This window comes from Centruroides vittatus, unplaced genomic scaffold (genome assembly GCF_030686945.1).
Source record: "Centruroides vittatus isolate TY-2023 unplaced genomic scaffold, ASM3068694v2 scaffold_861, whole genome shotgun sequence".
In the NCBI taxonomy this organism is placed as follows: domain Eukaryota; kingdom Metazoa; phylum Arthropoda; class Arachnida; order Scorpiones; family Buthidae; genus Centruroides; species Centruroides vittatus.
The window spans coordinates 4,178,253-4,204,073 of record NW_027122718.1 but is presented as its reverse complement, the minus strand read 5'-3'; the positions used below and the strand labels follow the sequence as shown (position 1 = coordinate 4,204,073).

Below are 25,821 nucleotides of genomic sequence, written 5' to 3'. Positions count from 1 at the left end.
AAATATCATGCATTTTAAATTATTATTTTCAAAAGATTAAACAAAATTCATAAAATAAAAATTTGATCATAATTCTACATTAAAATATAAAAGTTTAATTTCTAAGATATATTAAATGCAAGAAAATTTATTTAAAAAAAAAAGAGGTTAACCGTCATGTGAAACTCTATAAATGAATGAAACAAATACTAATCAAAGCAAAAGTAACAACATATAAATGATTAGAGAACTGTAAGAGAATTGTTCACATTCAAACTTTTTCTTCTTTTCAATTTGGAATATTAAAATACAAAAAAAAATTGCAGTAATGTTAAATTTTATGATAAAGAATTATAAAAATAGATGATATAGATAAGCTCTAAAATGTTCTTGACCAATCAAAACCTGACCTCTGAAGAAAGCAAATCTGGTTTTTATAACAAAATACATTAAGTCAGCACTGTAGATTCAAAATAATGAAAAACCTTGCAATTTATGAAGAAATTTAAAATAGCATACATATTATAAAGATTCAGATAAGAAATGTCATCTCTATAATATTAAATTTAAATAAATAAATAGAAAATAAAAACATATTTATGCATTTTCATTACAAATCAAATGTAACATCTTCAAGAAAAAATTGTTTAAATAATAACCAAATGATAGAGTCAGATTAATTATAAAGCTAGAACTTGAATAATTAATTACACTGATATTGAATAATCTGGACTAAAAGTAAATGGTTATGCTGCTATCTTATATTAAAATTTAATTTAGATGATTCTGAAAGAAAAAAAATCAATTTAGTGCAGGACTTGAAACCACGTCTTCTGCTTACCATGCAGATGCATTGCCAATTTACAACAGACATCAACTACAATGGCAGTTTGATCTTTGCAATATAGTGGCTGATAGTAGTATATCATTGTATTTGTTACATTATAAATATGTACAAATTAGGTTATGATAAATAATTACTACTCAGTTTTTTTAAAAGGTTATCTAAATGATATATTAGTATATTCAAACAGAGAAATAAAATAATGTTTTCTGAAGAAGCTATACTTGATGCAACAATTTAATTGTGTGGTCTGTTTGTGTGCATCAATGTCTAAAGTTTGTTTGTAGATTCATAAAGATACTATTAAAAATACCTTTTTATTCATAATTTTTAATTCAATTGTTCACTTCATGAGAGTATACAAATTTACTATTAACATTACAGCAAGTAATATAACACAAGTTATTATAAAGTGCTATCCAAACAATATTGCATTCATAGAATTTCATAAAACACTACACTTTTTAGAATGAATCATTCCAAGATAATAGAGATGCAATATTTTTTCCTTAGCATTACATGATTTCATAAAATAATGCAAAGAGCAAACAAAAGTGCTTTTGGGTGCTTTCCAAATTTTCAAACAACCAACCACTCCTGTAAGATGAAACCTTTTAGAAGACAATGCAATGAAATACTTTTAGTTTATTTGCTCATATATTGAGATATAATGCAGTAATGATTGCTTATTTTATTATTTTTTCAAGTTTTACCAAAATATATAACAAATCAGAAATAAGATAAATGTAGATAGTAGCAATAATTTGATGGCTCCAATACTCCAACTTAGTAGTTTTCTAAAATAAAGCCAGAGTGCAGTCATTCATTTTCAATTGCAAATTATGTTACTTGGAGCTCCATCTACTCTTCACTTCTAGATCAATTAATTTGAGATATAACCATACAGGTCACTTAAAAATTAATCAGTTCCAAATTAGATAAATTAATCAGACAAGGTACCAATCTACTTCCTCCATACAAAAAGATTAGTTCAAATAAAAATAATGATTCACTGTCACCCTCTTGTTTAATAATTTGATCAATTCTGAGATGATCTACCATTTTTTATCATTATTTAAGACCAATTATTCAATCTGTTTGCTTTCCATGAGTACAATTTCATGGATGATAATTGACATAAGAGCATGCGAAAAAATAAACATTTCTGCAGTGTGTGCATTGAATAAATGTAATTTTCACAATAAGAAGATTTATGTATGTCACTGGAAAAACAAACTTGATTAATGTTTAAAAACACTTCTCCATCATCAATTAATTTAGAGAAGAATCATTCATAGCATATCACATTAGAAAATATCTGACAGAATCACTTGATGTTTTTTGCTACTGCCTTTGCAACTTCTCAAATTATTGAAGAACCCTCAGTTGCAATTATGTCTTAATTTTGAAGGATGCTTTCACAAAATGTAAATTTTATAATGTCGTGCAGTGATTCATCTGCAGAACAAATTTCTATGCTATTGATGTTAATATCAAAGCCATCTTTTTGTTCTTTAGTGAATGAAGATGGAATTATATATGTATTTAGGTTAAACGATGTCTTTGTTGCCACAGTATGTACTGTACATGACTATACAGAAAATGTTTTGTTTTTAAATAAATATTGTTAGGAAGCTTTAATTATTATGCCTTTGTGTCCTTCCTATCTCAATTTAAATTTATTTTGTATACTAGTACTTTTTATATATTAACTAAATATCTGCATCCATATTTTCCAGTATAATAAGTCCTGTTAAATATATAAAAAGTACTAGTATACAAAATAAATTTAAATTGATTGTTAGGAAGCATTTGTTAACTACTTTTGACATTGACTTGTCACTTGAAACAAATGCATTTTATTGTTTTATTCCCTATCTATTGTGTATTTGTAGTTTTCTAAAAATAAATAAATTCTTCTCTTTGACAATATTATAAAATTATAGTTTTGTATAAAAAAAAATTTACATTGATTTGAAACATGAACCTCATGATTACAAAACTGACACCTCCACCAAGCCACCAGCCACTCTACAAATGATGGAGATTCTAAAAATTTTAAGTAATTTGCAATTTTCAACCTCAATTGTCTCCTTTAATTTTGGGTGTTGCACCTTACTGCTTGGCACTTCAGTCATTGGAGATGCACTATAACAGGGGTGGGCAAGCAAGAGTTCAGTGGGAGCCGAAATGTAGGTTTTACAAAATGCATGGGAGCCGCAGTTCTGTACTATGTGGTGGATAGTATGGTAAGGTGCACGATTTTATTATATAATATAAATATAATATAAAACAAATATTGAATTTTTTTAATAAATATATTTTCACAAAATTACAAAAATAAAATTGTAAAAATAATAATAAAAAACAGAAATTAACACTTTCAACAAGAGCAGCATGTAACTATACTATAACTTCATAGAGTTTGATCAAAATCAGTGACTCCAATGTCTTGCCATCCTCTCATAAGTTGACAGAGAAAGACTGGGATTTGAAATGAACTTCTCAGCAGTCTTGCAAGAATCATGGGTTTTAATAAAGTGTGGATAGATGTAGTTTATCTGAGCTAATGGTAACACACAAATTTCCATCTGACAGAATTTATAATATAGACAAGAGTAGAATGTCAACTGCTCTGAATAACGTACCAAAAGTATTTTCTAGCACTGATGAAATAGCTGTGGAAAAATAGTTCTGCTAAGAGAGGTGACTTAGTTATGGTTATCTGTGACATGAGTGCCACAAGGCAATACACACACCTCTGGCACTCATTTTCAAAAGAAAAAAGACAAACCAATGGTGCTCCACCAGGTTCATTTCAGAAAGTGAACATATTAACTTTTTCTTTGGATCAAACACTTCCAAAAATATGTCAGAGTAACTATAAACAGTCCACTTTTGTTGATACTTGATGACCTCAGTTCTTATTTGTCCTTGGATGCTGTTTTATTTAAAGAAAATAATATTCATACATTATCAATTCCTGCCCACAGCAGCCACAAAGTTCAATCACTGAACCATTACTTTTTTCAATGTGCTCAAGATTTACTATGCAGAAGCATGCAACTGCTGGCTAGTAAGTAACCCAGGAAGAGTCATCACACAATTCCAGGTACAGAATTATTTGGCACTGCCTACTGTAAGCGTGCTTCTTGGACAAAACTGTCAAAGCTTTTAAGATGTCTGGGATTGTGCCTATGGATCCTGGAATGTTTACAGATGGTGATTTTGCACAAGGTTGCAAAATCATCTGTGCTTAAAACAGTTTTTATCACTGTTTTAAACAGAGGAGATTTACTAAAGATTAAAATAAAAATAATAATAATAATAATAATAATAATAATAATATAGCTGAGGATGAATTGGAGGAAAGCAATGATAATTTAAATCCCAAATGTCAGTGTCTAATTTCAATGTGTGGATGAAAACTGATGGAAGCATTTGCACTGAAGAACTCTTTCCAGAAGAAAAAATTGTCCTGAAAGAATGAAAGAAACAGCTCAATACACAATACTGACACAGCTGAGAAAAGTGATGAGGTGGTCAACATAACGAATCCTCCAATAACTGCCAAAATTCAACAAGAATTGGAGGTTATACAACACAGAATACAATGTCAGTCAAATCATTTCTCAATGCAATATTCATACAAATGCTTTATTGCTGATTCATTAAGTAAAGACTGTAAACAATTAAACATAAATGACTTTTTTACCACTTGATACTGTGTAGGATATGTTACTTTATTTTTCTACTTTTTTTTGGTTTTTTTTTCCAGTTAATACAATCAGTGTCGTAACTAGTCTTTTATGCGCCCGGTGCAAACTTCTGTAACTACGCCCCAAAACTACAATATAAAACTTGGTCCAAGTCATTTCTACACCCCCCAAGGTCTGCGCCCTGTGCCTGGGCACCGCTGACACTGCTCTAGTTACGGCACTGAATACAATCATTGATTATTATGATCACTTTAACTTGGTCTAACATGACCACAATAAGCAGCAACCAAAACGATATATGTATATTGTTGATTGGCAATCAAATCCTCTTAATAGGTGTAAGTTGAGATAATTTACAGAGAGTTTCTGAAATTAAATATGTTTATTTTTGCATTCTTGAATCAAATTAAAATTACAATAAAATAAACATAAAAAGCACTTTTGGCATTCCACAAATATTTTTACATCTTTAGAAAGAAGACAAAATGAAAAAATTAAACATATAATTGTAGTTTTTGATGTAAAGCTGAGAGTTTCACAGTTTTAAAATAAAAAATTGTGTTTTTTTTTTTAATGTATTCTCTAGAGCATTGGTTCTCAAACTTTTTCGATCCACCGCCCCCTTTGTTCCATAAAGTTATACCCAACTGCACCCTAACCCATCAGATACTCCAACTTTTACCTTTGGTCACCGTTCAGTACCGTGCCTCCAGCACCCCCCTAGATTTACTCACCGTCCACAGGGGGCGGTATCACCCACTTTGAGAACCCCTGCTCTAGAGCCATGGTTTCCAATTAGTGGTACGCGTACCCCTGGGGTACGCGCAGCAATCTAAAATCAGTCGATTTAAAATTTAAATGCATGAGATGAAGCAATCAAAAAATAATGGGTGGACCATCAAAAATTCAGCAATTTACAACATGATGTCAAATGCACAAATTCGTTTATTTATAACTAAAAATATTCTTGAAATTTCATCAAAAAATGCATTTGTGACAATACCTAAATAAAAATCTTATGCAAGAAATAAAAATTGTACAATTAACACAATTTGTGTTCACAAAATTAATTTTGAAAATTTTTGTTGCTGTTATTTCTCGAGCGCAACAACGTGACTTCTCGCGGAGTATAACAAGACTTCACTGAGTTTAATAATCAGTTGCGACATCTTGCTTCTAAATAGGGCTAAAATCAATCTTTTTCTTAAAATAAAAAAAAAATATTGGGAGAAAAGAATTGATAGCGAAAAAGATGGTCGCGATGGTCGCGATCAACGATAGCAATTATCGCAAGCGTGTTTTTTTCACCGAATTTTTCCTACCCGAAAGGGGTACACAAGTTTGAGTTCTTTCTTGAAGTGGTACACAGGAAAAACTAATTGGGAACCACTGCTCTAGAGAGAGCTGTATAACCTCACTTAAACCAGTATGCTGTTTTCACCATATGGAAATATCTGATTTTATAGTCTTCCCTGGATAGACTGACATGCCAGACAGTCCACAAAAATGTGGTATAAATATTAAGCATTTTAATTTACAAATTAATTGATCAGTAATTTAACTAACAGCATATATAATTTTTTTATTTTCATAGGTTAAATCCAAAAATTTTAATTATTTTAATTAATGAAATTTTATTTTTTTTAATGTTTATATTATATAACTAACATTCGTTAACTATTGAAGTTTAAAAGAATCCTTGCAGAAAGAGGAAAATTAAAATTTCCTATAGAATTTATAGTAGAAATTGTATTATGTTACATAACTTATATTGTACTGTATTTACTCAATTATAAGATGCACTTTACACATTATCTATTCTTTTCAGAAAAAATACATCCTGGTCAAAGGTCTTTGTATGAAATGTAGTATTTCTGAAAATAGGGTGCATTTTTGATTAGATGTAATATGTCATAATCAGCAACCTCTAGTGCCATATGTCCTATTTCTCTGTAACTAATTGCATTGGATCATTTTAATGATTTTATTAGACTAATATTTATAATAGTAAATATTTAAAAGATCAAACTATCTCAATCTCATTAGTCTATTATAATAATATCATAAGTACTTCAATAAAATTCCCCAAAAATTTGTGAACACTCAAGAAATGTGGCATTTCCAATGCTTTAAACTGCACAGAGGATATATTGCATGTGAGAAAATCTACTATATAAAGCTGAAAAAATAAGCATTTTCTTTCTGTCACAGTATGCCAAAAATGGCCACTAGGGGTGCCCCTAGCTATTATTTAAATTAACAATATAAATTATTTTATATTTATTTTATACTTTTACAGTATAATACTCAGTATATTATTATTTTTATTTGTAATTTAGTATGCCCCAATGCCTGCATCGGGCCTTTCAACTTGTGTAGTATAAAATCAAGTGTTGATTCAGAAAAGCCTAACACAGAAAGAAGTTTCCAATATTGAGTTATGGAAGACATTTATAAATAACTTTATGTCAACAGAACTGATTCTGTTGACATAAATTTTGAAAAAACAATTTCAAGTTGCATGGGTAAGCATACTAAAATTATGGTGCATCTTTGATGGCATCTTATATTCAAGTAAATACAGTATTTCAAATGTTAATTAGTTAGAATATGTGAATAAACTTATCTGAAACAAATAAAGCAAAATCAACTTATTATCAAATTAACAATAGAAAAACTAAATTTGTTCTCTCTAACACCAAACACAGTTTGCAATTGTGGAATTAGTTCTATATCTTCAGCAAGAAAATGTCTTTGTTATTATTAAATTGCTTCTTGCCCAATTATATCTATTATATATATATTATACTAATATATTATATTTAAACTTATACTTAATAGTATAATACAGGCAGTCCTCTACTTACGAACTTTCAAAATTACAAACAAAGCCGACAGATGACGGGTTAAATTGCAGTTGGTTATTTTTTATGTATAGTCAAGTTTATTTTTGAAGTTTTATGTTAAAACATTTACAGTACATACATACGTATATTTTTAGTTGTTTTAAACGAGTAATTTTAATAATGTACTGTACAGTACATGTGATTTATTTAAATTTATACTTCCCTTTAACAATCTTAATTCAACATTATTCAAGTAGCCTAAACATTACATAATTGTAAAAACAACATTGTATTTGAGTTTTTGCACCAAACATCATCTTTTCGAGTTACAAACTTTTCGACTTGCAAACAACCGCCACAAACGAATTAAGTTTGTAAGTAAAGGACTTACTGTATATATATAATAGTCTTTGTTATTACTAACATTTTTCTCAACAATTACAGAAAAGTGCAAAATAATGAACAAAAAAAAAAACTTAAAGTATCAACAGTAGCTAAACAGCTGATGCTTTCTTTATAAATGCTTACTGAATCAAATATAACTGTTTTGATATTTTATAAATTTGCATTTACCGTATTTTCCAGTGTATAAGATGACCCCCGACTTTTACAGTTAGAATATAGAGTTTGGGATATACTTGTCCTATAAGACAACACCCAACTTTTGAAAAGATTTTCCTGGGTTAAAAAGTCGTCTTATACGCCGGGAAATATAGTAGTTTAAACTTGTACAATAACTAAATAACTAAATAAACATTTTTTTTAATTTAATATTTTCTGTTTTAAAAACAGAATACTATTCCATTCTTATTTCACTTAAAAGCATCACATTTTTTAAAATATTTATTATAGTCCATTAAAACAATATAAGAAGCTATTTATAACTTAATTTGTAAATTTGAGTAAATGATAACATAATGTATATACACACATTTTAAATCATTATCTTAACATGTGTTTTCATTCTAAACTAAGCTTGAAAGGATGTAAAACATGATGTCATACAATCCGGAATCTAGCCCAGTAGAAGAAACAAAATGACCTTGATCACAATGGCCCCAAACTGATCCTCATTCAATAATTTTAACTTATATCAAAATGTTTTTAATTCAAAATTTATAGAATATATTGTTCTACAAAATCTAACGTTTAATTTAAATTATGCATTAATGCATAAGTTAAAAAATTATCTCCAAAAGAATTTTATCATTCAGTCACTTTAAATTAATATTGCAAGTGCCTAAGTAACTCCTAACTATATAAAAAGATTACAAAAAAGAATTCATACCAGATGACAAATAAATTGCACTTTAAAACCTATTGTCCAGTGTCTAATATATATACTGAGGAGCCCAAAAACATTTGTGCAATGTGTATATTACCAACACCAGACAATAGGTTTAAAGTGCAATTTAAAAAGATTACTTAACAGATCTGATATAAAAATGAAGTCTTTCATGTACCCATTTCATACATGTTAAGAAAATTGCCTTGATGCAAATTTTAATAATTTCAAATAATGGCTCTCTAATATCTTAATAGTGATGAAAATCTAACATTTAAAAAAAAAAAAAAAATTCAGAAACTATGCATATATTCCAATTATTATTCACTACAGAGATACAGATGCTTTTCTTTTTTTTACATTCATACAACAAAATACAGTAGAGCGTCGTTTATCCGAATCAATTGGGGACTGGGGTTGTTCAAATAACTGATTTTTTTGGATAACCAATTATGTACGAAAAAATATATTAACCTATCCGATGTTGAAATTTTTCTCTGTTGCGTGTCGCTCTGTGTTAAATTTTCGATTTTAAGCCTAACAAAAATTTTTATAATAATAATCAAGGCTATTGTATCATTAAAAATTATTTCTTTATTTTGTACAAACAAAATGAATGTATTGAAAAATATAAAAACAAAAAAGTTTTACTTTAGAAGTTAATCTAGTATCAAAAACATTTGATTCAGCATGACACAGTCCAACTGGAAAGCTTTCGGTTAACCGACGTTTCAGTTGACTGACTTTCGGATAAATGACGCTCTACTGTATACTGAAATGTTCTGCAAAGATTAAACTTAAAAAGAATTTTTACTATGTAAACCTTTGCATTATGGTAAAAATTATAATCAGCTGATACTGAATACATCAAAAATATTATTATTTGATATAGTACATCATAATCTACATAAAGATAGTACATGCTAATTTTATTAGTCTGATGTAATTTTTTGATCCTACTTAAATAAAATTCTATTTTTTTTTTTTATAAACAGGAATTTTTCATTACTTTCACATATAAAACTAAGAAAATTAGGGAATATTAGTGATAATAAAAATTTGTTAAAAAATGCATTATCTTTAAGTGTTGATAATTTCTATTTAAATTTCAAATTGATAAATATTTTTAATATACAAAATGGAATTTGAACTAAGAATTATGAGTTAACATTAATTTAAATTTATGAAACAATTGTTTAAATAAAAATGAAATAGTTTATTGAGATAATGCTCAATGCTAAATTATGATATATGAGACCATAAATAATGCTAAACATAAGAATTTTATCAGAATAAAACAATTTTTAAAAAAAGAATTATATTAAATTCTAAAAATAAAGATAATGAAGAGTAATTTCTCTTCACATTATTTAATAATAGATATTTTGTTAGTTACTAGAAAATATCAAAAATTAATTTTTTTCATTCAGATTGTGAGGAACTCAAATGTTAATCTTGCAGACCTTTCCAGTGGCAGGTAAATGAAGAACTTTAGTGGACTAGTCAATCAAGTGTCTTTCTCATTTCTCATATGGTCAGGGCATTGGTTGGCTTCTAATAACTGCTGTAATTCATCATCCAATAGGACAGAAGGGCTTTCTGAACATGACTTATCTTCAGCTTCATAATATTTGGCTTTAAATATACAGAACCAATTGTAGACTGTGGATTTGGAGACATTCTTGCCAAACAATTGCACCATACAGCAATAAGATTCAGCTGCTTTTATACCAAATTGATAATCATAAAATGCATGTATGTGAATTTGATTAAAAGAAGCATTGGCAAACTTGATATATTTAAAAAGTTGACATTGCCAAACAGAATATCTTTTCATTTATGATTATGCACCACAAAACCATTTGTTTACATACCCCACAAGAAATTTGTAGATTGTTTGTTTTGTTAAGTTACAGCAACACAATACTTGGGCAATCTGCCTAGAGGAATGCCTTCCAGGAGGTCTTTTTAAGGATAACTGGCCCCCTATTCAGGCATTACAGACCTGGAGAAAACCCGAAAAACTCCATGTGGCCGGCTTGTTCTGGCAAGCTGTGAATCCACAACCAAACTCCCAGTATTCAGAGAACAGAACCGCTTAGCCACTGGTGGGCCCAAAATTTCTAGAGCCATCTGTCAGAGAACAATTTTGAATATTCTACAGAAGTCTAGAAAATTTCAGAAACTTTTGCATTAACCCACTAGTTTAATTATATTGAAAGTCAATCATCAGATACAAGGTGTGGCAGAAAGAACGTTCTGATTTGGCAGAAGCGTTGCTTCGCTCATAATAGGGGTACAGAAGTAGGCGTGGTCTCTTTTGATCTGTTTGTGCATGCTATTTGTAGTTACTGTCATGGCGTGGAGAGCATCGTGCTTTTGTTGTTGAAGAGTTTGTTACGAACGGTGACTCTGTGATAACGACGCAATGGGTCTTCCGAATACGCTTTCAGCTCGGGCATCATGATCCGGTTCCAGCTGCACCAACAATTGTCATTGGGTTTCAAATTTTAGACGAACAGGTTCAGCTTTAAAAAGAAAGAGTCCTGGCTGCCCTAGAAGCATAATAAGACCAGAAGATGTGGAAGTTGCTAGAGCTTCCATACAGCAGTCTCCCAAGCAATCTGCACCCAAACATGCAGCTGCATTAAACATGTCTGATCAAAGTCTCCGCAGACTTTTACACAGCTCGCTCCACATGCATCCCTACAAAATAATGGTCGTTCAGGAGTTGAATGATAGGGACTATGCAATCCGTAAAACTTTGTGTCAGGATATTCTGCAGAACATTCCCCCAACAGTGGTACTGATCTTTAGTGACGAAGCCCATTTTCATTTATCGGGGATGGTGAACAAACAGAACTTTAGGTACTGGTCTGACAGTAATCCTCGAGAATTCCACCAGCGACCACTCCATAGTCCGAAAGTTACGGTTTGGTGTGCCTTAGGTGATTTCAGTGTGTAGGGTCCTTATTTCTTTGAAGAGGGTGGTGTTACAGTGACAGTAACGTCAGAGCACTATTGTCAATTGCTTGAAAATTTTCTTCGTCCATTAGTTAATGGTTTACTCAACAATCATGATCCGGAAGATGTATGGTTTCAGCAAGATGGCGCCACGTTGCATACCTCTAGAAAGTCACTTGGAATTCTCAGAAACTTGTTTCCGGACCATCTTTTCTCTTTGTGAGGTGATATTGGTTGGCCACTGCGTTCGCCAGATTTGACCCCATGTGATTTTTTTCTGTGGGGCTATCTCAAATCAAAAATGTACCAACACCGACCAACAAATTTGCAAGAACTCAAGGCAACAATTATGCAAGAAATCAAGGCGATTCTGCTGGACATGGTCCACAGATCAATGCAAAATTTCCGAAAAAGGACTTCAAAACTGCATCGACATTGACGGTCGCCATTTAACTGATGTACTCTTCAAAACCTAATGGATGACAATGGCATACTGTGTACTTTTCATGTATAAAAGATTTTTTTCTCTATCTTGCTTTGTATTTTTTTATTGTCGTTCCAAATCAGAACATTCTTTCTGTCGCACCCTGTATTACAACTTTTGAGATAATTAATAGTAATGAATGTTGTTTTAAACACAATAAAAAACATATATTCATTAAACACTTTCATAAAAACTAGAGATGCAAATACTGTTAGAAAACATTAAAGTATTCAAAATCTTTGAATATTCCATTGATAAAAATAACTCAAATACTATAAATACCTCTAAAATCACACCATACATACAGATAGTACCTGTTTAGCCAGAGTTGCCAGATAAAGTCAATTATCCCCAAAGTGTCTGTAAAATTTCCCCAAATTATGAAATTTTATTAGAAAAAAAATTCTCCACAATAATATCAATATTACAGATACAATTTTAATATTTTCAATACTCATAACTTTTTATTAAAATGTTCATTTGAAGAGTTATTTATTAAATTTTCACATATTGACTTGTTCTATTTCATAATTTGAAAATATGTAAGATTCCTCATGTTATATAAACTAGTTGGAAGACGGAAAAAGATATTATTTCATTTTAAAATCCTAATACAATTATCATACTCTTTTCTTCCATTTTATGAGCATATTATAATGACAAACCAAATACTGTATTTATGTAATATGTTCACATGCTTTAAATGTACACTCAAACCTGTTTTTGTGCGATTTGTTTTGTGCAATTTTTTTGTGCGGTATACCAATTTGATTGAAATTCATATACCGCACAAAAAAAATCACACAAAACAAATCGCACAAATAAAAAATTTCACAAAAACAGGTTTGAGTGTACTTAAAGAAAATAAAAATTCTTAAATTTCACCTGCTTTATTATCTTCACAAAGTTTTTCAGTTATAAATTCAGACATTTTCAATTATTTTTAATTGATAATACTGTATTACATTAAGAATTAGATACTTGACTATAATTAAATAAATATATACAATTATTATGAAGAATTATATAAAACTTTATAAAATCAATAACAAAAAAATATGTAGAAAGACTAAAATGTCTTCACTTTCACCATGTTGAACATAGTGAAATATGTTACAAAGTGGCTATTTATACCTACTGTATGTATACACAATTGGCTATTTATACATACAGTATACATATGTATATATGCAAGATATATTATTTCAATTGAAAATGCACTAAGTATGGATACAGATGATGTAAATTTAGACATCGATGATCATATTGAAGATGAAACTTTTACTGATGATTTTGATTGTCCCAACAAAATATTATTGGATAAGGAAAAATTTAATACGGCACTGGCGATAACTAAAAATATTGCAGATATTTTGTCTAATTATGGAATGCAAACCTTCAATAAATATGTAGAGGAATTAAAAGTAATAGAAAGCAATGCAAGAAATGGAATTTCTCTTTTTGAACACAAGAGTAGTGTGCTTAGTAGAATTGAACCAGAAGAACCTGAAGAACAAATTCAGTCTAATAACAAGCCCTGTTCAAATCAATCAAATAAAAACTTAAAATTCAAAACTAAAATTAAATCCAAAGGATGTCCAAAGAGAGAGACTAAGCAGACCACTTTTTACAAAAAAAAAATATTAAAATACAGAATAAAAAATAATATATTTATTTTACTTTATTGGTATACCTACCAATCTACTTTAAATTTCATTACCTATATTTCACTGATTTAATGATACTTCATAGTTTATTGATTACTTTATTGAACATCATTTTAACTGAACTTTAATAAATAAAACTATAATTATTTATAATTGTGTAGTTATTATCAAAATATTAATTGTAATAATAGCACATACAGTCAGTATGTATAAATAGCCACATCAAATATTTTACATTGAAAGAAATATTTATTAATCAAGTTAAATGTTAATTGAAATGTAACATATTTACTTTAAGTAACTTTTAACTTGAAAAACTATACTTAAAAATTTTTACACAAGTTTTTGCCTATTCACATTAAATAACTAATGAAACAATTTTAATTTATTTATTTTAGTAAATGCATTATTATTTATAAATCAGTTCTTAATTTTTAAAATTTGCAATAATCACTACTACAGAATACAAAGAATTTAACAAAAGAATTATTAATGTTTTTGAAATATTAACCGTATCTGAACATTTTAATAATATTCTTTTAGTTAAAAATTTTTCTATTACAACAAACAAAATTTTTTATTTTATAAAAAAGCAAATATACATAATAAATTAGCAGAATTAAGAAATATGAGGTAATTAAGTTCACTAAGTATTCACAAGGCATTTAATTATCTTCGGTTATATCAGGATGTTGTTATAAAATCATATAATAGCATCTTGATAGAGCTATAGATATTTTAACAAGCTTAACTGGAATTTTCTCTATTTAGACAAGCTAATAACATATGGGATGCAATAAGAAAGTTTAAGAATTTTTAATAATAATAATAATAAGTTTTAATAAAAATTTTTTTATTTCCCAATTTCCACTTTGAGATATAAACTTCCCTCCACTAATACCTCTTCCCCACTTTTTTCCTAGTTGACTTGAAAAGTTTCATTTTGAGAGGAAAAACCTCCAATTTAGCAACCTGTCTTCACCACTGATTTAATTTGTCACAAGTAACAGACTAGATCCTAAATATATTTGAACACTTCTTTCCATAAATAAAAATCTGCAGTTGGTGAAAGTAAGTACAATCATTGATAAATCTATTGTAGTTGAGATAGCAGTACTAAAAGGTATTGTAAAATTCAAAGTTAAAATAAAAACTTTGAAGTTTCATTTCCTAAAATTCAGTAAATTGTTTTTTTTACTTTTTGTTTTATTTTATCAATTTATTAATATACAGAAATAAATAAAACAAGTTAATAATTTTATTTAAAATTTATTATTTAACTTAATAAGTTATATAAGGTAATTAAGTTCACTAAGTATTCACAAGGCATTATTTAAAATATTCACACTCTGGTTAATATTCAAATCTGAAAAAAATGATATTCAACCATCTCTAATAAAAACTGTAAATATAAAACAACATTCAGTATTAAAATAATAATGCAGTAGAGCATCGATTATCCGACTTAATTGGGGACTGGGGTTGGTCGGATAACTGAAAAGTCGGATAACCGAAAAGTATGAAAAAATACATTATTAGTATAGTGTATTAGGCCTGGTTTAAATACTAGCCTCCCTTTCATGGTCGAGCCAGTGCTGCCAGCTAAAACATGGAAAAATTTAACAAAAATAATATTAAAGTAGCCAAGACATAACCAAATATTGTAGCGCCACATCACTAGCAGACATTTGAATTTGCCGACTAGAACGCGGTCGGTTAACCGATAAGTCGGTTAATCGGGGGTTGGATAATCGATGCTCTACTGTAATTTCATTTTTGCAAAAAAATAAGAATTTTTGTTTTATTCAATTTTTTTATAAATATACAATATCAAATATACTAATTCTCTTGTAAACTTAATAACCTTTATCATGAAATCTGAATAAAACTTTTCATAGTTTATAATAAAATTGAAATAATGATTTAGATAATGTCAGATAAGTTATGTTTCTTTTTTTCAGATTATTGTTATTATTTATAATCAATTCTAATCTGAGCTTTAGCAATCACACTACTACTACAATTCAATTTACTCTTCAATATGATCATTTGAAAATCACCAGATAATTTCTTCCAGTCATCATCCTTATATACCAACTAATTCAACAGCTTGAGTTAGCCAATCCTTTTAAACGAATTTAGTCTTGCTTTAAACAGTAACTATTTAAAATTTTCAATCAAAAAATTTAAATCACTATTAAACAGAAAAATTCTGCAAACAAAAATTTAAAAATTCACCAAAATGTTTACTCTTTATTCCAAAAGTCAAATTCACTTTAAAAAAATTCATCAGGTGATAAATAAATGTCTATCAACAAATTAAATAATTGTAACTTTACAGCTGGCTTATGTAAAAATGAAAACTTATTTATTAAATATGAAGATTCTGACTATGTTAAAATATAAATACACACCATACAGATATAAGTAATATATATATGTATATTTATATAGGCTATATCAAATTATTAAGAACTAAAAACAATCATCAAGTGTATATATATACACTTTTATTGTAAAAACTTCTTTATAAACAGTGTGTGATGTTAAAAATTATTTTATTACTAACATATTTTCAATAGTTAGGAGCAATCATTCAAAACAATTGCATACCATTTTAGACATTTAATGAAATTAGTAGATATAGAAATGAAAACTGGTAAAATAAATGAGAAAACGTAGTTAATTCGCTAATTGAAATTATAATAATAAAAAGAAATTTTCAAAACTATTCCTTTATAATTATCAAAGAAGGGACAAAGATATGAAAGAGTTTTCCTGATCTGGCAGCAAGCCAAACACAATGATCTTGATTTGTATATATAAAATGACCATTGTCCACGTCATTTTTGAAACTTTCATTTAGTTAAAATTATAGTAAATAATTTCAGAAATTTCTTGTTAAACTTGGTCCATAAATTCTAAACAAATCGCGATTTGAGTTAAGCCTGAAACGAGGCTTAAATTGATCATCAATCGTAAGAGATAACAAAGCTATAGGAGCGGTAATATTACAATACTATTATAATGTATACTTCAATAAACTTTCACGTTGACTTACCTGGTTGTTTATTTGCGATTTTGTTGAAACAATTCTGAAACACTTCGTACAAATGCATTGGTTCATCATCGTTCGTCGCCATCTTAACTCCTACACTCTCGATACCAGCACGAAAAGATTACTGTTTTGGGTAAGTAAATATAAAAATAAAATGATCTTCTGCCTTTCATACGATAAATATAAACTTAATTTACTGCTTAAACGTAATGTTTATTATCGTCTGTTTGGATTTCGATAAATTTAGCATCTGTTCATTCATACAATAAAAACTTGTAAATATCAATCATGTGTGTAAATAAGAACATTTTCGAAGGTATTTACTATAAATATTGTTATATTAAAAAAATTTTTATGTAACGAATAAACATCATCGTTTTCATGAACAGATATTAAGCCTTTGAAAATAAAGCAACGTTACTTCTTTATTTATCCGTTAAATGGCGCCACCGTTGTAATTGTTTTTAATCATTTATCAAAAATTTCTTAAATATTTTTAATTCATACAAAATATAATTATTTGAGAGTAATTCTCGCAAGAAAGAATTATTTTAAAAACGTTCATGTATTAAAATTTAACAATTTTTTAAATGTATTTGAAAATTATTTGTAATTGTTAATATTGCATTTAAACTTTTAAAATATTCATCAAATACTACTTTATTATTAAAGAAACTTTAATTTCACTATTATTATTATTATTATTATTATATCTGTAATTTTCTTGTCTGTTAAAGCCTTTCCATAACAGCTTTTTACTTTGCCTTTTTACTTCCTGTGGATATTAAAGATATGAATACGACAAATCTATTTCAGCTTATAAATGCCACTTCTGTGAAAGTCTTCGAAAATACTGTATTTTATTTTCCTGTCTGTAATCAGAAAAATGCTAAAACTTATGTTTTTGTATGAAGAAAGCGATATTAATATACAATTTAAAAAAATTCAGGAAGCTGTAAACCAGTGTTCCGCAACCTTTTTCTACTCGCGGCACACTTATGACTCGACATGACTCAACACGGCACACCAAAATGTTATTCCCCTCAAAAACGTAAGATATGATACTACAGTATTAATAGACTTTCGTAACGCCATCAACTTATTATCTTGGGTTTTGTGAGTTATATTCGGTTGACACCGATGGTTGTGTAATATGCTGCACCAGAGTAACTTCCAAACAAGACAAAAATTAAATTATATCTTCACAAACACAAGAAAATCCAGCAAAAAATAAATTTTAATTATATAACAGAATGTTTTCGACAATCTCGAAAATATGCACCTTAAAGAAGATTTGTTCTTTTGAACCAATAGAACTAATTCAATCTAATTTCATCCATAAGTTAAGTCGGTATAACACGGCAATCCCCTCTGTTTTAACGGCCCGAAGGTGCCCCTCCAACGCGGGCAAAAACGTTAGCCGCGTTAATTTTTGTGCCGACGTCGGTTTATTTCGCCTCGTCTATCGAGTAAAACCGGTTCGTATAATAAGTCCTATTAGTCCTTAACAGATTACAGTCACAATAGACTAAATATTAATCAAATAATGTTTAAAGGACTAAAAGCATTAATTAATTAATTGCCTTCTTCAGGTTGAAGAATAAATATGGAAGATTTCAACATTGTCGAAAACGTTTGTTTATATAATTACAGTGGTGCCTCGTATAACGTACGCCTCGAATAACGGACGCTGCGAACAACGGACTTTCTGTTTGGCCGTTACGTGACTCGAGCAACGGACTGGCTGCGAACAAACGGACTTTCCGGCATAATTGGTGACTGCTCCATGGGTGCGTTCTTTAATAGCGGTCGTTCTGCGTCTCCGCTACTACGGGAGTGCGCTGCTGTTTGTAGGCATTTAGGAACGACGGTGAAAGAAAGAAAGATGGCGGCGCCCGCACTATCGATAGTATCGTGATGGAGGAATCTGTTATTCTAAAATAAGAGCTTTAAAAGGCAAAAGAAGGGACCCAATTGTAAAATTTAACCATAAAATGGATTATTTGTTGAAAGAGCATTCAAAATAGCCTCGAAAAAAAATTCGTAAAGACACTTACATCACCGCGTGCGCTAACTCGCGCTTTCACAATTTCTAAATTCTACTTCATAAAACCACATAATGGACCCGGAAACGAAACTATCTGAGCCACGGAGGACGCCGTGTTGCTTTCCACCGTAAACTGCTGCTACAAGCGGCCGTTTTTGCCGTTCGACGGCGCGCACTCCCACCGGAATTTAGGAACGCGTTCCGCAGGAATTTTTAAACGAATGTCGCTCGCGCAGAGTTACGCGGTGGAATAAAAGAACGCATTCCTTGTTCATTTTTTTATGATACAGTACGGTTATCTTATGCTGCGGAACGAATTAGATGTTTTAACATGTATTTCTATGGGAAAATGCGTTTCGTATAACGGACGTTTCACTTAACGGACGTGCACCTGGAACGGATTAAGTACGTTATATGAGGCACCACTGTATACTTTATTTTCTCCCGGTGCTTACGAAGGTATATCATCTATCATCTATCTCATTGCTTGAAAACGTTTAGAGTAAAATAAATTAATATAAAAGCATTTTAAATTTATTACAAACGAAAATGACGGATCTGTATAAGAGCACGAAGGACATAGTTACTCAATTTCACAACTCAAATTACGAATGAACTTACTAATAATCCTGTTCAAGTATTAAAATTTGCCAAACTTTAATTATAATTAATTATTATTTTACTGCTTACAGAAATACTTCATCTGGAGGTATTAATGTATAAAGTTAAAAATAATAATTTAAATGTAATATTCACCTTCCCTCGCCAATTCAAAATATCTTTCGCATTTTCTTTTGTTTATTTTTAAATGTCGTTTGTATTAAATATGCATATTATCAGTTACTAATGCAAAATTAATAATTAGAATGGCGATTTCAGTTTTAATACATGGAAAAATATTTTTATTTCGTAAACGCGATAAATATACGATGAACTGTGATGCCACTCGAATCTGGCGAGCGACCAAGAATTTTTCGGTGTAATCTGTTCCGGATTCGTTGGCCCCTTGGCGAATCTGAATTAGAGGCCACCACATACAGTGTTGACTTCGGGGAATATTTTTCTTATAAAAGATTGGTTTGGAGTCCCCGTTAGTGGAATTGCCTTCTTTTGCCCGTAGAGTAACGTGCCACTGTCCATCCTCTCGGAGGTCGACATATCCATACCTATTGTGGGCCTGCCGAACCCGCAATGGGTATGAAAAAACAAATTTATGCCCTATTGCACTTGCAGGGACGGAGTAAAAAATAATGTTTATAGTAAACTTTCTGAATATTTAGTTGATTTATTTCTTTTTAAACCATCGTGTTTCGTTTTGTGCTCGTTCGAAACGTCACGAAAAAGTATTGTTGCAAACAACAATTTGATAATTATAACTAAAGAAGCCTATGCGAAACAATGCTAATTTGGTAATTGTAATTACTGTAAAGGGGTTCGTGCAATGTAAGATATGAATTTTAATTAGTTAGGCCTAACTGTATTTGATAAGTGTATAAAATTTAGGCAATATTGCGGGCTCGTTAGTAAGGTCGAGGAACACCTAGACGACTTAAGTACAATTATATTCTCTTTATTACACCGAAAATTTACACACAATATGAGATTGTAACAAACGTAGAGGCCAACGTGTACATCGCAAGGGACGAGCCAGAAAGAATAGTTCGCATTTCTTGTGCCCCCTAATTTATAGCTCCCGGAAGTAGATTTCGCTTTCGGGAACTATAAATAATAGTATTGAGAGGGGAGACAACGTGCCGCCGCCTCAGCATCATTATAAACAATGATTTCGTTTCTTAAATTTGACTCGATGTTGCAAATTTAAGATGATGTTGCCTAAATTTTTACAATAACTTCCATAATTTACAATGACACCATTTTAGAAAGTATACTTGTTAAATACAACAATTTGCACGATTGATTTTGTAATTTTTGATCATTCTAAGATGACAAATAAAGCAGATAGAGGAAATGGCGACAAGTCCCGCGCTGGACAGAAGATCCCGCCCCCGAAGACCTCAAAGAAGTCGAACAAAAGATGCGCCTGGTGCAAGAAGAAGACCGGACTGGCGACCAGCTTCATTTGCAGGTGCGGAAAGAACTTCTGCGCCAAGCACAGATATCCCGAACTACACGACTGTTCCTACGACTACAAGTCGGAGGGAAGGGGGATCCTGAAGCAGCAGCTCCCGGTGATCGGGGCCCCAAAATTACCTAAAATTTAAATAGTAAGCCATGATTTTTTATATCGTTTATTATTAGAGAAGGCAAACCAAAATTTTTATATGCATGTATCTAAGAAAACATCTTAACTTTCCAGAGATTTTATCTTCTTTTTGTAAAGTGTCTTAATGCACCAGAGAAAATTTAAACATACAGAAACTACGTGTAGCTCATCTTTGCAAGTTCATAAATTTCAAAATGTCAAAATTTATAAAAATAAATTCATTATTTCTTCTTTTGATTTTCTAACTAATCTGATGTGAAAAAAAATTAAATCTCATCTTCCATGGTAGAGACGACTTCTGTCAATTTGAAACTAAGATTTTTAATGATGATTAATCCTTACTGAGTTCTAGATTTGTGGTATAGGAACATAAAAGACATAAAACACAAATTGTGAATTTGTTAATTAAGCATATAAACTAAAATAGAGGTGGTGAACCTCAGTGGCGCATTATATCTTAATGGGCCCAGACAAATTTGAATTAGAAGCCCCACGTAGTGTTGACTTCAGACACTTTTCTTCGAGGAAGTTTTTTGAGAGAAATTCCCTGTATTCTCATTCTTTTTTTTAACGTGCCCTCAGGAGGGTGTTCTGCTCTGCACCTGTGCCACACCAGCAATCTCGGGTCTCCCAACATGGCACCAAATTTAAATTTTGACATTCTTACTGAAGTACAGTAATACCTCGACTTACGCTACCCCGACTTACGAGACCCCGGAGTTACGCGATTTTCAAATCTCGTCGATTCGTCTTTTGTTTGAGCGCCACGCAACTCTTGATTACTCACTCCCCCACACTATTGTTCAGCTTACATGTTCGGACGTGTCGCGCGGAATCGACACATAGCTACAATTTATTTTGTGTTATTTATTTCTGTGTTTGTTATATCTACGGATACTCGAGCGACTGTTTATTGAAGAGAGTTCAATTGAAAAGGGGTTACAAATTTTAGAAAATATAGACTCCAACGAAGAGCGCATTTCTTCTACAAAACGAGAAATAAAAAGAATTATTAGCACGCTACGAGGAAGTTTTGCGGGAGAAAAACAATCTTTGAGCCGTCATACGAATTTGTTCGATTTTATGAAGCTTTCTACATCAAAATAACTTCGGTTTACGATTTTAATAATATAATTTGTTATACATATGTATTATCTAAGATTTTATTAAGTATTTTTCTAAATTATTGTTTTCTTTAGTCTCCGGCCCCAATTAAAAATAATTTGTATGTATTTATGTGCGAAATTATACTCCGACTTACGCGAATTCAACTTACGCGGTTATCGCTCGGTCCCACTCATCGCGTAAGTTCGGAGTATTACTATAATGAGTTTATAAAAAATGTGAAGCCCGAGCGATACTCGAGCTCATGTGTTAAAAATATCATAAAAATGTCAAATCAAGGGATCAAGCTTTGATTCTAACGCTCGTAGAAATTGGAAGAAAACTTAAATAAAATCGGGAAATATTAAAATTATTAATCGAGAGAAAAATGTTTTTTAACCTTAAAAGGAGATGCAGCGCTGATATTATGTATCAGACTTATAAGAATTCGAAACAATTAAATACGAGCAAGAGTTTCAAGGTGCGATTAATTTCCCTTGATCGGATTAAAACACAGTGTCGAATTTAAACCTTTAGTAGCTCGAAATGGTCGGTCATCTGCCTAGATACAGGAAACCGACCAATCGGGAGCTGGAGATCCAGGGAAGAGAAATCTTATAAAAACCTGGATCTCAACGGCAAAGCAGACTTTTCCTTTGCCTCCCCTTGTGAAGACTTCTCCCAGACTTCTCCAAGAATTCTAGACTTCTTCCAGCTTCGAATTGAAGTTAAAAATCTGGACTTTTCCTTGATGTCAGAAACCTGATTTAGACATTGGGCTTCCTTCATTTCATCCAAGGACTTCCGAACATCCTGAAAACACCGACCGACCGCCCCGGGGCCAACGACACACCGTCCAGCAGCGCCATCGGAACAAGACACGCAAGACTGTAAGAGATAGTGTAAATAAACGGGTTTGTTTGTCACTGCAGCTATTTGCCTCGCTTTCCTACACCCCACATTCGATAAATCCTGACATTTGGATATCACGAATTTGGCAACCTCACAAAAATTGTTTTGGGTCCTCAGGCAGTTGGCCTTTTTGCCCATACAATAAAGCGCTACTGGCAAACCTCGGCCCATGTACCCAGGTGACACATTGAGAAAAATTATCTGGCACGCAACATATTATATGATTGTTTTGATTAACGGTTAAAAAAAAATAGCCATAAATTAGGATATACTGAACTGACTTTAAAACCATAAATTGCAGTTCGTCATCATTATCATTTTCTCAGTTTCTTTCCATTTATTCTAATTAAAGGATATTCATTTAACTTGTTTAAAGATGTCTAAAAATAGTTATTCGAACTTACTCGGCCACTTCGTTGGAGTTTGAAAATTGCTTATTTGCAATGGCACCGACTTGATTGATTTGGACTTTTAATGTACAATGGGGCCAAAAGTAATCCGGAGTGAAACTGTCCGGTGTTTCTCTTATGCCGTTAATTAAGGTGTAGAACCATTCTGAAAATTTTCTTCCCATTTCCTGTAAAATGTCAGCATCGGGTAGAAAGTTATTCGAAATTAAAGTAGTTTCTGAAGTGTCGTAATCCAAAGAAATTTGTTGCTCATCTCTACTTTCGTCGAAGTGAACTCACTCAGCAAAATTAAATCAGAAACAACCAAACACCTTAAGTTGCTGAGAAAATTTAATAAATAACAAACGTTTTCAGCCAAATCTGTTGGCCATCATCAGGCTAAACATATTCGAATGCAAACACAAAATGGAACAAAAAATTTAAATACAAACAAATAAAATAACGGATAAAATATACATATAAGAAAGTAAAAAATAAATATAAATAACAAAATATAAAAAATATGTATAGGTTAAATAAATAAATATTAATAAACTACATGAAACTCTAATAAATGCAAGACATGCATTTATCAATAAATTATATGAAATTCTGACAAATATAAGATATGCAGTGATAACAAAATCAAGGCATTAAATTAAGAGCTATCAAACCTCTTAATTAAATATTTCCATGCCGAAGGCAACCCTTCAGCATCCCTGGCATTAATGCAGGCATTATGTAATCTGCTCTTAAATATTTCAATTTTTTCGGCGCAAAACGCTAAAGTCGGTGAAGTGTACAGGTTTAATAATGTCTGCTTCACCCCACTTGACTACCGAGCCTTCAACCTGCGCCATCTGAGATAGAATTGTGGCGTTAGATCTTTTGCTGATGTTGTATTTGTGCTCCCTCAATCTAATCCCTAAGCTTCTATTAGTAACTCCAATGTAGTTTTTATTAATGCCTAGTTCTTGGTTTTCATAAGGAATTTTGTACACTCCGGCCATTCTTTCTTTATCAATACGGTCTTTGTCGTTCCTTAATAATTTGTACAAGTTGGGAGCCCTCTTGAAAATTAACTTGGTATTTTTGCGGGCTGAGATTTCCTTCATGATAGCTTCTTTCTTTCTGTCATACGTGAACTTTGTGAATTTGCGGAAATTCCCTCCTTGAGCTTTTGTTTTGTTATTCTTGTAGTTTTTGATTAGTGCGGTTATCATATCCGCCCTGTACCCTAGAATTCTAGCGATATGCGATATCCTGTAGATTTTTTTTTGTCTATCAACCACACTACTGCAGTAGAGAAAAGCCCTGCGAACAAGGGCACGGAAAGCAGCCATTTTGTATTGGTAAGGATCCTTACCAATGTTGTGAGCTTGGCCGAATCCATCCGTATTGGGCATGGAAAAAAAATCATTCTCTTAGTGCAGCCAGTTAAAAAGAAATAAATAAATAAATCATATATTTACATGCTATAATGTTTTTACCTGTAAAGTTCAAACAATGGACAGAATGTACAGTGAATAGAAGTGATGTAATTAAAAACTCAATCATTGTAATTAACTGTAAAAATTCGAGTAGGATGTTTTAAGTTGACTCCAATTAAAGATAATTTTATGTGTTAATACCTAATGCTAACAAATCGTTCTGTTTAAGCTTAGAAATATTTTGTACTATAATATTATTGTCCTACCATCGTGAGAGATTCGAAATTCTTAATTTTTCATAAATACAGTAGTTCATATTGGACCATCGTTTCTTACATTTCATCTATTTTGTCGGATTGCTTTGAGAATTATGGCCTTGTGTATTAACTTTCATCAGCAAAAGTGCATATTTTTATTGTTGTGATATAATTATGTTGAGAGTTATGAAATGATGGCCGAAGCGATAAGGCGTCAGCCTACCGCTCTGAGAGATCCGCGATCGAATCTGGGCTAGGAACCCCAGAAACTTTTCTGGAGGTGGTTTGTTTTAGACACATCGGGCCAGGCCCACAATGGGTATGATTAAAAAAGGCCTACTTAGCGCCCATAGGATGAAGACGGTCAAATATGAAAACAAGAGAAACAGAGTTATGAAAGAAACAGTCAAGAATAATTGTATTGATACTTGATAGGAAAATACACTTTTATTTATTTATATCTGTTTAATTAAAAAATGAAAATATAAACTTTAATAAAATAAACAAAAACATTCCCCATTCAGAATAATATTTTTGGCTATATTTGGGTGTATTCGTAGATATTTTCTTTAGTAAATTCAATATTTTAGTAGAATGTTTATGAAAGGCGCG

At 30.9% G+C, this 25,821-nt stretch overlaps 1 protein-coding gene across 3 annotated transcripts in view; it reads right to left on the bottom strand.

The window, feature by feature from the left end:
• The window catches only part of da (daughterless), a 189,331-nt gene extending 172,072 nt beyond the window's left edge, over nt 1–17,259 (bottom strand). The window contains exon 1 of one of the 3 annotated variants that reach the window (XM_067288401.1): nt 16,850–17,259. In XM_067288401.1, the coding sequence (XP_067144502.1) occupies nt 16,850–16,931 (82 nt within the window). In that variant the 5' untranslated portion in view covers nt 16,932–17,259. The remainder of the gene's footprint in view (nt 1–16,849) is intronic. The other 2 variants (XM_067288398.1, XM_067288399.1) reach the window with 2 other exon arrangements.
• Between the last annotated feature and the right edge of the window lie 8,562 nt (nt 17,260–25,821).